We start from the raw sequence: 15,866 nt of genomic DNA on the forward strand, positions 1-15,866 counted from the left end.
CTTTATGTAAAAAACACGGATATGGTGTCAGTATATGGCACTAAACATGCCAGCCACGCATGATAGACAGGGACTGAGTGAGAGGTACTTCCAGAGATGGAAACATATTAACAAGACAAGAGGGCTGATAGAAAGAGGATAAAAGGATAAAGCAGAGGATATTGAATATGGATAGGGAAAGGAGAGCATTTTCTATTTGACCCTGGGATAAAATATGAGATTTAACAAGAATGACGTTTAGGCCAACAGCTGATTAAACCTCAAACTTTTTTTTTTTGGCCGTTGTACAATAAATGGCGAAGTGAGAGAAGAGAAGTGTTGAACCTCAGCAGTTAAACAGTCTGAATGAATACAGATTAGAACACCATATCACAGGGATACTGTTTACACTTCAAATATTAAGAGTGAAATGGTCGGATAGGCACTCCTTCAAAATATTCAATCTTTAAACATTGCATTCAATTTATTTATATATATAATAGGAAGGAACACTAGTGGCGAGGTGTGGTTGTGTAGAGCTCTGTCTGGGCAGTGGATGTTAATCAGGGCGTCGAAGAGAGGGATATGCCTCTTGGACCCTCGGCAGAACACCACAGTGTGTGTGGATGTGTGGAGCTCCTTCCGAGCAGCGGCTCTCTTTGACGTTTAAGTCTGAGAGAGGAGAAGGCTGCCCGGACCCTTACAGTAAAACGTCAAGGGTGTCAAGCAGTTCCCCTCTATCCATCAACCAGCACCCAGTTGTATTCCTTACCTTGCATGGGGTTTTTGATTTCTTTATTTTTATAATCGTACACTGAGGATTTGGTATAACGTGGGTCCCTACAAGGAAGACTGCATACATGGTTAGCACTGGCAAGACGAGCCACCCCGCGACCCCAGCAATCATTTAATATAGGCCATTTCACGTGGATACTTGAAGCTTTAACACGGTTAGTCTCGCGTGTTCAGCGTTTGGGCAGAAAGTGCACGATATTGTTGGAATGCTCCATAGTTGGACTGCATGATATTGTTGGTCATGTTAAAGAAAAAGTACATTATGTAAATTATTTGGGAACCTTTCTTTATGTAAACATCTTTGTAATAATGAACCAGGTTCAAAGGGTGCCTTGAACAATCAACAGCATTAGCTCTGAGAATGTCTTTCATATCAAAGCAAGATTAGTATTGGAACCGACATATCCTAACCAAATCAATATCGAATCTAATTAAGTGAATTGAATCAAGGCCTTATGAATCAAAGTTATCAAATGGACTCTAAGGTTTTTAGGTACAAAATATTTCATTCTGAAAGTGACCGTGTATCAGTAGCCTACAGCAGACTGATTCAAAATATAGCCAAGAACCAAATGGGCCGCATCAACATGGTGGTGTGTTACATCTATCAAAATGCTGTTTGGTTCAAATTGTTGGAAAATGGTCAGAAGGAAAAGTGACATCATCTGGAACCATCATATTAAGTCAATTAGCAACAGCATTCGGGGAGATGGTCTTAAATTGGTCCCAGCTGACGGCATTGGCCAAACATATCAAAGGAAGTGACATCATCTGGCATCAATCTGGTCAAATTACTATAGCCTTTGTCTCACAAGGTGTCCCTGAGGTAAGATATTAGTGTGGCGTTTCTACTTAGGTGCTTTCAGATGCTAATGACCGCATGAAGGTGGAGTCAGAACCAGCACTAAGTGGAGGATAAACCACTACATGGGGAACTGCTACAAGATTGTGTCAGCCAATACTACAGCAGAAACATAAACGCAATCCTGAAATCTGTAGAGTAAAAATCATGCCTAATTTAAATATCACCTCTATAAACTAATACCTCAAGACCATAACCAACACTGCTCCAACACAGGCGGTGCATTTACCATATAAAGGCATACTTATAGTTCCTGGTCAATGCAAAGCTGTTCCTTGACTTGGAAATCTTTGTTCAAAGTGTTGAATTAATGCCAAGCCCCAAGAGCACCCAAAGCAACACTCCTGCGGAGAGGTTCCTGGTTTGATTCCAGGCTTGTCGCTCATCCTGGGGCGAGGTTGCTAGGGGATGAGAGAATGATCTGGGTGCATGCGCTTGTGTCCTCCCCGTTCACACGGCTATGAATGAAATGTGTTGCAATACAAACATAGCACTGCTTTAAAACTCCCTTGTTTGCCAACACACTCTCACTGTTTTCAAAGAAGAGTAGCGAATCACTCCCCTTCCTCCCAAGTAGATGCTGTTCGCTACCGCGAGGACACTAGTTCCTACGATGTAACATCCCTGCTGACAACAGAAACCATCGATGTACCTTTCACAATAGGCCAGTTTACACACAGTCCTGCACACAGAATAATTTGCATGCATTGTAAATGTAAGGTGATGCCATATGTCCTTTGTTCCACCTTTACCCAATAGAGGCTGCCAATTGATCTCAACATGCAGGATCAAGGTTGACTTGGTTTTGTGTGCCTCTAAATCTTTGCAGTAGATGTCCAACCATCGTCAGTATTAAATCCAAAATACTGAACTCTGAGGATTGAAACCATTTTCTGACGATTAATAAGTAATACTTCAGATATGAACTACTAGAGACAACAACTCCTACAGACATGAACCACTAGAGACATGAACTTCTAGAGACACAAACTACTAGAGAGACACAAACTCCTAGAGACACGAACTCCTAGAGACACAAACTACTACAGACATAAACTACTACAGACACAAACTACTAGAGACATGGGCACAACTCACAGAATCAGCCCTATTCACGTTATTCAGCAAGTTTCATCAGCAACATACCAGTCAGTAAATAAGGAAACTCTTAGCCGTAAGTCTCGGACAGAGGAGAGTGCATTGAGTAGCTCATCCTTCGTGAGCATTTAAATGTTGATTCAGGTGGATACTGGGCCGCTAACATTGTTATCCTCCTTTACTACTCGCTTGCCTTATCTATTTCTGCCTCTGGGTACATTTCAATGACACTGCATTGCCATATAGGGAAAGTAAACCAGCTACATAGATGGTGATGGGAAACGGTGATGTGGAGTTACATTCTTTTCATGGACGAGCTTGAAACATTTCTAGGTGAAGTGTTACTGGGCTGCTGCAATAATCACTCCAGAAACCATTCCAAACCAGTTTAGACGGATCAGATGCAGCACATTGAGGACCTGAAACACGACATGCTCCGCAGCCTTGATCTGTTGGGCGTACAATACCTGGTTGCACGTAGGCAGGCGGGCTCTGACACATATACTGCGGGGGGTGGCGGTGGGGCTTGTTGTGTTTGTGGCTCCTGTAGTCTTTCTCGCTACGGGAACGCCTGGAGACCCGCGGAGGCTCCAGCGCCACCGGGGGAACCGGCACGAAGCGCTCCGAGAGGTCGGAGCTGGGCCAGCCCCGCCTCAGAGTGGCACTGCTCGCCTTCTTCATCGTCCTATCGTTCGCGCGACAAGACGCCTCGTCGCGTCGTTGGCGTTTTACAAGAGTCGTCTTTATCTAGCGTTCAGTAGGATGTGGGGAGTGGTGTGGACGGTCGTCCTTTGAGGTCACGTGAACTCCATCCTGTTATGCTTTTTTGGTGGAAAAAATTAAAGGTGTAACAAAATGTGTGTGGTGAGGAGAGGCGCTGTGGTCCCGCGGCTGCTCTGGTTCCTGACACATCTCCACATGGTCACGGGGGAGGCTGACCTGGAGGTCACTGGGCTACACACACAAGTTGTGGAGAGGGAGTGCTGGGGGGGGGAGGGGGGGTCCTGCAGCCCCCTATTAGTCCTCATGCCGTCCCCCAGTCACGACAAAGCCACGGTTGGCCGGACTAAGCCTCCATCAAGCTAGGCTGCTCCCATCCGGGGGTCAAACGACACCTCGTACCCACAAACATCCACACACAGCGCCGACAAAATCCGAGAGACACACAAAACGCTTCTGCACACACACACACACACACACACACACACAGACACACACACCTCACACACTCAAGTCAAGGAGACCGAAGAGTCCTTGTATCCTTGTACCTTTATGTCCTTGTACCTAAAGGAAAAGAAGGGAATAAATCCAGTCGCGGCTTCGTTTACCCTCCCTCCTTGCTGGGCTCCCTATTCATGTGCGGCTAGCAGCATTAGCATTAGCCTCAGTGCTAGTGAACCAGATAGCGTCATCGTGTGTAAGGGCGGCGGGTGGGGGGGGGGGGGGGGGGTTTCTCCCCCTCTTACGCTAGCCACGGGGCGTCAGTGAGGGTAGCGTTACTACAGAGAGACACGGGCAGCATGAGGGGAACGGAGAAGCCTCCGGAAAGCGGGCGGGCGGGGCCGGGGGGAGGAGGGAGGCAGCGGAGCGGGTGGTGGGGGGGGGGGGGGGGGGGGGGGGGGGGGGGGGCGCGCTAACACAAAAGAGTCAGGGAAGGAAGAGGCTGAGCGGCCATTGGAGGGAGGAGATACAGAGAAAGAGTCTCCCTGGGAAACGCAGCGCGCGCTCCCTCCCGCCTCTCCGCCCGCCGCTCCTCTAGCCCTCCATCCAGAGTCCTTCCAGCCTAGTCCGTCCGTCTGGCGGAAACCCCGCAAACACTTTGCTAGAGGAAAGACCCCCCCCTTGAAAAAGGGGAAATTTTGGAGTGACAACAGATGTGTGTTTGCGTGCGTGCGTGCGTGCGTGCGTGCTGTGCGTGCGTGCGTGCGTGCGTGAGTGAGCGAGTGTGTGTGTGTGTATGAGCATGCGTGAGCTCCTCTACCCGCCTCTGAGCAAAAGACGGAGAGGATGGAGAATAACGTTAGAAAAGGACGGGAAGGAAATCCACAAATCTCGGAAAAGAGCGAGGAGAACCAAAAAAAGATTAATTCCCGGAAAGAAAATCCGCCGTGGTTCAGTGCTGTTGTTTTTCCCTTTGTCTTTCCTCATCTCTGTTCCGTCCATTTCCGAGCGTTTTCCCTGCCTGCTCCCTCGCTCGCTGGATCTGCCGCGCTCTCCTTCCCTCGCGCTGTTATTGTGCTGCTGACGCGGAGCAGGAGGAGAGGAGTAGGGGTAACGGGAGGGAGAGAGGCAGGGAGAGAGAGAGCGGGAAGGGCAGGAAAACATGTCAGTCAAACACTCGCTCGCGCGCCCCCCCCCCCCCCCCTCCTTTTCTCCCTCTCTCTCCTGTTTTTTTGCGGGGATTGTGATGATGTCAGGGTCCATTCACAGAATACAGCGCTCCCACCACAACCTCTGAACACTGATGCGTGTCACATAGTAGTAAGCAGAGCACTTTGAGAAGGAGGGCCAGGCCAGGGGACTCAGCTGTATGTTTATGTGTGAAGTTAGAATTTATCACTGGCTGACCGCCAGGTCCTCAAGCCAGCCAATCAGCTTCTGTCTCTTAGCTTTGCTCTTTAGTTAGCACTGTGCTGACCAAATGCTGCAACCCAGCACAGCAACACAGGCAACAGCTAGCATTTGTAGATAGCCGCAATAAAGCCCTCACCCTTTGTAGCCTCACGACACCTCTTCAAGTCAACCGTTTGGCTCACTGTCTATAAAATCCAGCTACACATTCACTCACTCAGCATCGTCACGTGAAATAACCCATGTCCTCTCTCTAGGCCAAACATACAGCACATTCCTTCACCAGCTCAGTTCAGGCAACTGCAACCCTTAGCAGAGCACTGCCACACGCCCCAGCCTGGGATGGAACACAACCATTAGATATCCATCCTCAAGTGAGCCAGCCTTTACAGTCCCCAACCGAACCAGGGGGGGGGGGCGGGCGGTCTTGCAATAGCTTCTGCAATCCACATGGCAGGACCAAAACAAAGCTGCTAGCCCCAGTACTTGCCCACAGCTATCCTACAGCTAGCCCCACAGCTAGCTAGCCCCACAGTTAGCCAGAGGCTGATCACTGACACTAAGGCTATTGTTCATATGCATTGTGTTACCATAACAGGTCATTTCCAAATGTGGTAAATGGACTGCATTTATATCACCCTTTACTAACTAGTGGCCACTCAAAGCTCTCAAACCCATTTGCTCACTGTATATGTCTTATAGAGTATACCACGTGTCCCTCCGCAAGTTTGGAGAACTTGGCATGGGTGCAATAGTGCAGACATGCTATGTAGCTCCATGTATCCTATTTAGCTCTACAGCGTATTGCGGGAGATAATGACATCACAGCACTTCTCTAAATGGGTAGAAGGTTGAAGGTCACCGACGCAACTCCCCCCCCGCCCCATCCACCCAAACACCACCTCTAGAGGGAAACGTTGAAAGATGTAGAGTGTGCGTGCAGTCATTCTTCTTCCAGCTATAGCAGCTGTGAGGATAGCTGCTGAGGTCTCTCTGTGCAGGCCACTGGTTCATTTGAAGAATCATACCAATGATCGTAAGAACAGATTTACTAGTCGATCGTTGTTTACTCAGGCAGCCATCATTGTTGAGAAAACCTTACTTTGTCTGGGCTTAATAGCAAAAACAAATTAACTAAACCAATAGGAAAAGTAAATACAATAGTTTCTGTCTCACAACCATAAACTGTACCTCAATTAAACTTAGTAAAGTATTAAATAATATTTCACATTATTATAAGAATCAAATTTTATTTCACGTTTGCCAGCAATAATAAAGTATGGACTTTCTCCTAGCCTGCCATTAAACCAATAATAGTTTACTACAAAACACAAAAAGTACAGGTCATACTAAAAACACTGGACTGAATCACAGAACAAAACCAGCTGCTCCTATTGGCAATTGCACTTCTAAATGCTACAACCTTAGCATATTATTCACCAGGATGCGTTGAAAGACTGTAGAAGCAACCTTGGCAGAGGTAGTTAACGATATACTACTGAGACATACATAAGTAAAAAAAAAACACAAACACTAACACAGCATTGGACTCGGGCCATATTGATTCCTTTCTGGCAGCACACACACACACACACACACACACACACACACACACACACACACACACACACACACACACACACACACACACACACACACACACACACACACACACACACACACACACACACACACACACACACACCAAAATGTTTACACCCAAAGGATTTCACTGCTCTTAATAAGCCTACGATGTAGACTGGAAGAATACAAATCACAACGTGGTCCAACGTGGTTTAGTCTACATTTAGATTGGTTTATGTAATTGTAGATTGGATAAGCAGAACCATTTCGGTAAACACACTCAGCTGTAATTACAGCGACTTGGACTTCGTTGCCCGTAAATGTATGAGCTGTTTACCTTCTAACAACTAGTCACAGCCTCAGTCTACTGTGGTGTTATCCAGGGAACTAGTAAGTCACTGAGGAGGTCAGCCAGGGAACTAGTTAATCAGTGAAAGGAGGTCAACCAGGGAAGTAGTTAGCCAGTGAGGAAGTCAACAAAGGGAATGAGTTAGACAGTGAGAGGATGTCAACCAGGGAACTAGTTAGTCAGTGAGAGGAGGTCAACCAGGGAGCTAGTTAGACAGTGAGAGGAGGTCAACCAGGGAACTAGTTAGTCAGTGAGAGGAGGTCAACAAGGGAACTAGTTAGTCGATGAGGAGATCACGGGGGAAAGAATGCCAGCTGTCCTTTGTCTTTCCATCATGGTATCCCCATTCCTCCCCCTTGCCTGGTCTGAGGTGGGGAGGACGGGCCGGAGACGAGACCCACTGAACACACAGCGGGTTGATTGTGATCCAATATGTGGAAATATAAATTGTAGGGCAATTCATTCTCTACACACATTAATGCAATGCAACCAAAGTGGGTCCCAAGGAGCTGTAAGACACATTTGTCTTCACATTTCTGCTTTCTGTACCATCTCTGATGTTAACTAATGATTCCATGTGGTTATACTTTTCAAATATAGTATTTTCACATAGTTAATTTTTTTTAACCTTTATTTTACCAAGCAAGAATTGCCTGAGATCAAATAACCTCTTTTTCGAGCAAAGCTTGGCCACGATGGCAGCAGTAAAATATAGTGAAATTATATGACAAACCTAAAAAGAAAGTACAGACATAGTAGAGACAAATACAGTCCAGAGGGTGAAGAAGGAGGAGGCAGATACACAATAAAAGCACAATTTTGTGATGATGATAAACTACTGTGCATTGAAACATTAACACACACAAACATTAACACACACACAAACATTTGCAATTAAAAAACTCTTGAGCTGAGTTTTAAACTATTAAAATCATGCTATATCACTATTAAAATCATTAATAGTGATGAGTTCCTGCAATTTTTGTATTATTTTAAAACTGTTCCAGGCGGAGGGAGCAGAGTACATGAAGGCCCTCTTCCCAAACTCAGTACGAGTTCTGGGGACTGAGGTAGATAGAAATTCCGGAAAGCCCAAACTGTATGATGGATTTGATTTAAAAGCGAGGTAGGTGCAGAGATATGAAGGGAGCAGTCGAGTAATTGCTTTGTAAATGAAGGTGTACAAATGAAGAAGCCTTCGAGCTGACAACCGGCCCTCTTTAGAGTACAGCGTGCAATGAAGGGAGAGTGATTTACAGCTGGTAATGAATCTTCATGCACATTGATAAGTAGCATCCAGCCTATGCAATGGCTTCACCAGGTTGACAGAAGAAAACAAGTGGCAAAATCAAAGCGGTGTGAGATCATTTTAGATGACGGTTTTGCCCCAGCCACTCCAGTCAGGCAATATAATTAAAATGCTGTTGAGAAGTGGAGTTTTAGCAGGGTCTGTGTATTCAAACAATGTCACTCCCCTTTAATTGGCCTGGCAGGTCTCACATGAAGCCTTCATGTGAGGGGTAATCTGATGCTAAAATGTTTGTGGGTATATTCACAATTCCTGTGAAGATTGAATGGATGCTACTTTGTTTCAATGTAGGCCTATCAAAAGAATAGTTGTCTCAAGAGTGGTTTTATGTGATAAGGAAGCAGAAAGGTTAGCATTCTCTGCAAAAGGGACATTCCTGTCAATCTGCCCCATTTGCTTGAAACAAATACCTTTTTATTTTTCATGTAAATTGTTTTAAGAAAAGCATTAAGAAAATGTGTGATCACACCATCATGATGGAAGGAAGTACAGCAGAACAACTGCTACTTTCTGCCATCCTGCACTTCAGTAACACAACAGCTTCTGTACACCTAGCCCGTAGCACAAGGAGCTAGCTAAACAAGCTAAAATCGTAGCTCTACTCCTGTCCCATTCCCTTGCAAATAATCTGTATCTGCCCCTGATCCCAGAAAAACCTCTACTCTTCATCCGATCAGTCAAGATTTGGAAAATTGAATTTACACATGTATTGGCCCACATAATGTAATCTGTGCCTTGCTGGCAACTAGCATGTAGATGTAGTTTCTGACTCAACTTCAAACTAACCTCCAAAAGGGATGGTCACTTGAAATCAATCATTAAAAAGTAAAATGAACAAAGTGTGTGTGTGTGTGTGTGTGTGTGTGTGTGTGTGTGTGTGTGTGTGTGTGTGTGTGTGTGTGTGTGTGTGTGTGTGTGAGAGAGACAGCAATGCCAGTTTTTGCCAAGAATCGGTGTAGTCATTGACTTATCATGGCAAACGGTCAGATATAGCCTGAACTACTGTAACGCCACAACTGTACGGCCTTTACGTTCTCAAAAGCGCACACACGGACATACACACGCACAACCAACAAGGGAATTAAGGGGGCATTGTAGGACAGTTAAGTAATCACACAAGGAGTACTGTCTATTGCAGTACAACAATACATTACCCACATGACAGTATTTCACAAATGTTTGTGTTTGTCAAAAAATTAAAAGGTATAGAATAAGTACTGTCTTCCCCCCCATGAGATAATGACAAAACTCCAGAGATGAGAGGTGGAGATAAAGACCACACCGCTCTCTACACCAACAGGTACGATGGTTCTCTGCAGGTCTGATTTAGACCATTGGAAGAGAGAGGCAACGGACATGATGATAGCCTTCATTCAGCCTTAGTTAAGTATCGGTAGGGAAGAGATTAACAACAAGAGGATCAAGAGAAAGTATTCCGAGGGTCAGGAGTGACGAGAAGAAAGTAAAGAAGGAAACACGAGTAATGAGGAGAACAAAACATGTGCCAAGCAAATGGGGCTAAACTGCGATGTTTTGATGGAGAAGGGTTGAGGCCTGACTCTTCAATGCAAACATGATTATCGACGGCATGGGACAGGAATCTGTGGCATGGCCATATCCATGACGTGGCAAAAGATTGGAGCAATTTTCAAGGCAATACAATGCAAACACACATCACATCCATGAACCATGATGAACCCACACTCCCTGCTGCAGGCCGGGAAACAATAGCTCCTTACTAAGGGTGAAGGAATGCCTGCAGCTGCCTGCAAGAGTTAAATGTGAATATAAACATTATCACTAACGGGGGGGGGGGGGGGTTATGACATGAGGAGGAAATGGAGGGGTGGAGGGTGGGCACCATAAACAGAACAAGCACTTTGAGCATCAAAGACCACATGAGATTTATAGGGCGGCATGTCATGACATTGATAGAGTTTATAGGTTTTTACGATTGCAGCTTTCATTTTTTTTTACTATATGATGTCATTACAGTTCAACTATTGATCCATGCTATACAGAGAAATGTACATTACTGTGTAACACTTACACCTTGTGGACAAGTAATGCAATTACAATATATGGATTATATCCATGCTGTATATACACATCAGACCTGCGCTTTACAAGAATAGAGAGTACCTATTTGAGTGTTTAGTACGATATTTGCAACATTTAAAAAAGGCAACTGCCAGCAAGCAACACGAATGTGAGACATTGTATTGAATCATTTACTGAATCATTCAACTTCTGGACTTGTCATGTAATGTTCCACATCTTAAATGATCCCTTGAAGTCAGAATGCTCCTCCCTGTCATTCTGATGTCCTGTGTAGGTGTGGGACCAGCAGACTTGAAGGGCCTACTTAATTACACCAGGGTACGATAGTCATGTTTCAACTACCTTAGAAGATGGACTATTAGGCTATAAACTTCAGAAGCCTCCCCAGCCACACGAGGGCATCTGGCCACACAGTTACCACCAGAGTCTGACAGGCTGCAAGCACAATGCTTATTTACTGAAGAACATATTTAACAATGGTTGAAGAAGACGACATGAAATGGGATTCCGTTTGACTTCTGGAGTATAGCATATTCCTGAGTGAAAAGAAAGGTAATAGATGAGTGAGAAAACATTGGCAAAATTCCATTGCAACATTTTGCATAAGTGACCTGTTAGCAAGCCAGTTACTACAGGCTTTATGACAGGGAGCGCGACATTTATAAATTATATTGTAGGGTATTAAAAAAATTTTTTTAATAAGGGAATAATATGTTCATGGATATGAGCTAAGAGGTTCACCAAGCTATCATTAGAGATCCAAATTGTTGTCACCGCTAGTCAAAATTGCATTCTTTCACATTTGGCGGGGGTGTGCTGGCACCACATGACCACAGGGTGGCAGCAGTTAGTAGATGTTGTCGGACCCAGACCGCTCAGAATGCAAAGAAACATTTCAGACTGCAGCACTGTCCTGTGTGTAGCATGTATTCCAGAGATCTGGAGATGGGGAGATGAGAAAAAACAATCGGGAGGGTCTGTTATATTTAGATTCTTTATTTTGTGTGTGTACAGGCTTTGATTCAGCTGCAATGTGTTTGCTTTGGGCTCACAGCTAGAAGCCAGACAGGCTCTTTGAAATTGATGATTTTTAATGAATAGCCTTATAGCTTTAGATTGAGAGAGGAGACAGAGATACAGAGGTAAGTAGGAACCCTGCTTGCCTGCAGGCGATGGACAGTTGGCAGCGCCTCAGACGAGGGGTTTGGCAGACACGTATAGACACACACAGAAATGAAAAGGTGTCTTCAAACCCCATTACAAACCGCCTCAAACACACCATCTATTCAGGGTTTGCGACCACACACACACACACACACACACACACACACACACACACACACACACACACACGAGTGGGAGAGAAAGTGCAAAAGACAGATGCGTTGGAAGTATTTGTCTTGATTAAAGGCTCAAATCAAAAACTATCTTCACTTTGTGTGCCCAGAACAGACAGAGACAGTAACAGTAACGGAGACGGAGTAAGGTCACGGAGACAGTCGTAGGGAGGGACAGAGCCAGAGACAGTCACAGACAAAGAGACAGAGACTCTGTGTGTGTGAGTGAGTGTGAGTGATACATAAAGAGAGGGGAGGAAACAGCCAGGCAGGACAGAACCAAGGCTGTAGCGCCCGGTCAGGTCTGAGCTGAGAGGAGCCGACACTCACCACATGGTTGTTGTAACTTGATCTGCTGACTAATGGCAGCTCCAGAGACATTCCTTAAACGTTAAGGGCTTCATCCCACAACTGCATTCGGAAGGTTTGCTGATACATATCATTTCTGCAATAGCTTGCAGTGCTATGGCCCTCCGAGGGCTAAACCTAACCTCAGCAAGAAATAACAACAATGGGGCTTGTGGAGGCGTTTGAAGAACCGTCTAAAGTTGTCTTTAAAATAGCATGCCAAAATAATCATATCAGCATATAGTATGACATATCCCAGCATCCTCCTTTGTGCCAACTCAAAGGTTGAAGGGGCATAGGACTACTGTGTATTATTACTTTGTGATTAGTAAAGTATTCTCCTTTTACCAAGAGAGACCCTGTGTGTTCAAGTGCTATCAGACATGACACTTTGCAGTCAGGGAAGACTTCTCCCTCTCCTCCCCTGAAAGGAGGTTCCAGTGTAAAGGACGTGGGCTATGCAGCCATGTTGTGCAGTGTTTCTTCCGTCCTTTGCTTATTGATGGTATCAGTACCATAGGCAAAAGCGTAATCATGTTTGGAAGGATGTGCATGTACATACAAATGATATTATACAACTTCCGATTGGCTTGCATCATATGAACACAATTTCTCAATCTGTAAAAGTTACTATCGGTATTAATTCAGGTAAAAAAAAGGAAATCCAATTGATTCTTACAGGAAATTTACAGAGCTGATTTGAATGACATAATCGTTGGATCATAGCGGAAACCTTCTCTGCATTAGATGTTATTGTGGGAGTGACTGATGGCTGGTTGAAGCAGCCTCATCTGGGCCTGTCTGATTGGACTCACCTGTTCCCCATTGAGGGACACAGTGATCACAGGTTAAAACAGCCATCACCACATACACACACACACACACACACACCTGGGAGATCTCCTCGAAGGCTGCAGAGCCAGCACCAGGCCATGTTAAGTATAAAACAATCGCGCAGTAAACCGGATGTACAACACCTCCACCGTTCGTCCTTTAGGTGAGGGAGTCCAAAGCAAGTCACCGAGTTGGTATCGGAGCATTGACGGCATTGAACTTTGCTATGGTCATGTTTATGATACGTGCGACATGCTGCGGAACATCCTGAAACCCGTCCTGTTTCAGTGATCTTGAAGTAGGACTAATTTTTCAAATTCAGAATTGATTGTTTGAGGATCTGAACTATAGGAGCATGTGTCGTCAGAAAAGCCTTCCTCAGACCTTTGGTGATATCAGCCCTTTCATATTCGTACTATCAACTCATCTATAAAAGGCTATCCGAGTGTTATTTGTTACGAATACCATAGCTGACCATCAGCTATGAGTGAGTGAAATGCACTACGAGAACGTCCGTTTCAATATCATTGCATCAATTCAACCTTGGACTGCAAAACTTTATAGTTCGGCCTCATTTCTGACCAATCAGGGCATCTCTTCCCCCGAATCCTTCCGGGAATCCATCCTGCCCGTCAATCACTAGTGAAAACAAGCCTTCTCGATGACGGTAATCCCAGGGACGGAGCGAGGATTAGTTTTTAGTTGTTGGGTTCAAAACCTTGCTCTCTTCAACTCTCTTTACAAAACAAACCACCTTTTAATAGAACGCTTTTAAAGACGGTCCAGACGTCTCCATTACTCTTGTGATACGGTTGAAGCTGCAGCTGATACCAAACATCACCTGCGTCAGGCGTCTCTGTGAATGACTCAACTGTTCAGTCACACGTTTCACCCAAAAGAAGAAGATGTCTCCCCTTGGTATTGTTTATCCAGTCATGTTTTAAATAGGGTTTCCAAAACAGGGTTTCCAAAACCTTCCAAAACAAAAAGGGTTGAATGATGTTTGTTAAATAGCAGAGAAGTATCCACGTCACACGACAAGGTGCTGAACCTCAGGGGCATCAGTCTTTGTGTTGACAGAAATGAGTCTGGAGACTACATGTAAACCAACCAACCGAGAGTTTTCTGCTCCGATTGTGGAGAAGAAAGGCAGGAATGCTGTGAATAAAGAGCTCCTCTCCCGGGACACCAGACTCTCCTCACAGAGCTGCTCTTTCCAGTGACCATCGTCTACTTGGTAACATTTTGAACACAGCAGATATTCTAAGTATATGAAAACACACAACAACATGTAGGCCCACACCATGTAACCCACATTGTACTCATTGATGATGACAACAGGCTTCTACACTAGTGACCACCACAGGGGTCATATAGCATCATTGATGGGCAGCTCATGGGATGAGATGGACTGAGATGTGGGTCATCAAACCATAACTGTACACATACACGTGAACGTACACACACTTAAGGTCAGATGTATGTGCTGGCTGGAGGCGTTAACCTCTGACAGCAGCTTCTCCTCTCCTGACCGGGCTCGCAGCACAAGGTGTCACCTGAGCGGACCTTACCGAGGTAGGTGATGGTGAAGCCTCTGGGCGGGTTCAGGGACCTCCGCATCCAGCCCTCCCGCAGCACCTCCAGGTGGTCCTCCTTCCCCTGGATCAGCAGGACGTGCTCGTCTATCCATCCCAGGAAGAAGGTCTCGCGCACTGCCTCTGTGACCCGCCGGCTCCACATGTGTTCGTGCGTGTTCTCCGCTTTGAAGTCCGCGAAGATCTCGTAGCCGGTGTGGTGCCGCGGCAGCGCGTCGCTCTCTGACACCCCGGCGGCGCCGCCTGCCTCCCCGGCCCCGACCCCGACCCGGGCCAGCACGATGGCCAGGGAGTGGGGGGCGATCTGCAGGAAAGACTCCATGGCGCGTCGCTCCTCCTCGCGGTTTCACGAGCGCACTGTGATCATGGCGGTACCGTCACCACGCGCCGCTACGCGCAACATCAGACGCCCGTGTCGGTGCTCCTAGCTGAGGCTAGGCTAGGCTATGCTAGACTGGGCGATAACAGCATAGCTCCCTGCAGCCGTGAGGCTAGCCTGCTAGCTCCCGTTAGCCGAGCATTCCTCCACCCGTCTTACCTTCGCACCACCTTCCTGCACGAGCGCGTCGCCGCTCCGCCTCGCGCCGCATCTAGTGACGCCTCTTTCCCATCCGTCCCGACCGGAAACCACAGATGACAGCGGGGGTTTGAATAGTAGATACCCCCGACAGGTGTGTTAGCCGGCCGCTAACAGCAGCGAATGAATTCACCCGGGCGGCGGACGCAGCGCGCGGCGAGCCCCTCTCCTCATCCCCAGGTCTCACGAGACACCTGCCGCCCTGCTCTCCGTTCCGCGGGAAAAAGACCGCCGCGTGGTCCTCCAGGCGGCAGAAGTGCGTCCTCCTCGAGTCGAGACGCCGGGTCCAGTAAAGGGACGCGTTGCGAGGCACGGGAAACGGCGGTGCCTTGAGCAGGTAGCTCGCCAGCGGAGCAGCGGGGATGCGGACGCACACAAGTCAGGTTCGCCTGTACCTTCTACTTCCGGTCAGGTCTGTCCTCCTGGCACACGGATGTATTTCTAAGACTTGAAATTAAAGACCCATTTTATTTTTTTATTTGCATCAATTTATTTTCCACAATCCGAATAAGTATATATCTTACCTTTTTAATGGTATATTAAGAGGTCCTAGTGTTCATTTGACCC

The 15,866-nt window shown here is 46.3% G+C and overlaps 1 protein-coding gene across 3 annotated transcripts in view; it reads right to left on the reverse strand.

Annotated features, from left to right (window-relative positions):
• Positions 1 to 15,704, reverse strand: part of LOC132465458 (storkhead-box protein 2-like) — a 49,281-nt gene extending 33,577 nt beyond the window's left edge. For 2 of the 3 annotated variants that reach the window (XM_060062094.1, XM_060062093.1), the window contains exon 1: positions 14,699 to 15,704. In XM_060062094.1, the coding sequence (XP_059918077.1) occupies positions 14,699 to 15,044 (346 nt within the window). In that variant the 5' untranslated portion in view covers positions 15,045 to 15,704. Of the gene's footprint in view, positions 1 to 3,201; positions 4,202 to 14,698 lie in introns of those variants that run through there. The other variant, XM_060062095.1, reaches the window with a different exon arrangement.
• Positions 15,705 to 15,866: the final 162 nt, after the last annotated feature.

This window comes from Gadus macrocephalus, chromosome 10 (assembly GCF_031168955.1).
Source record: "Gadus macrocephalus chromosome 10, ASM3116895v1".
NCBI classification, from domain to species: Eukaryota; Metazoa; Chordata; class Actinopteri; order Gadiformes; family Gadidae; genus Gadus; species Gadus macrocephalus.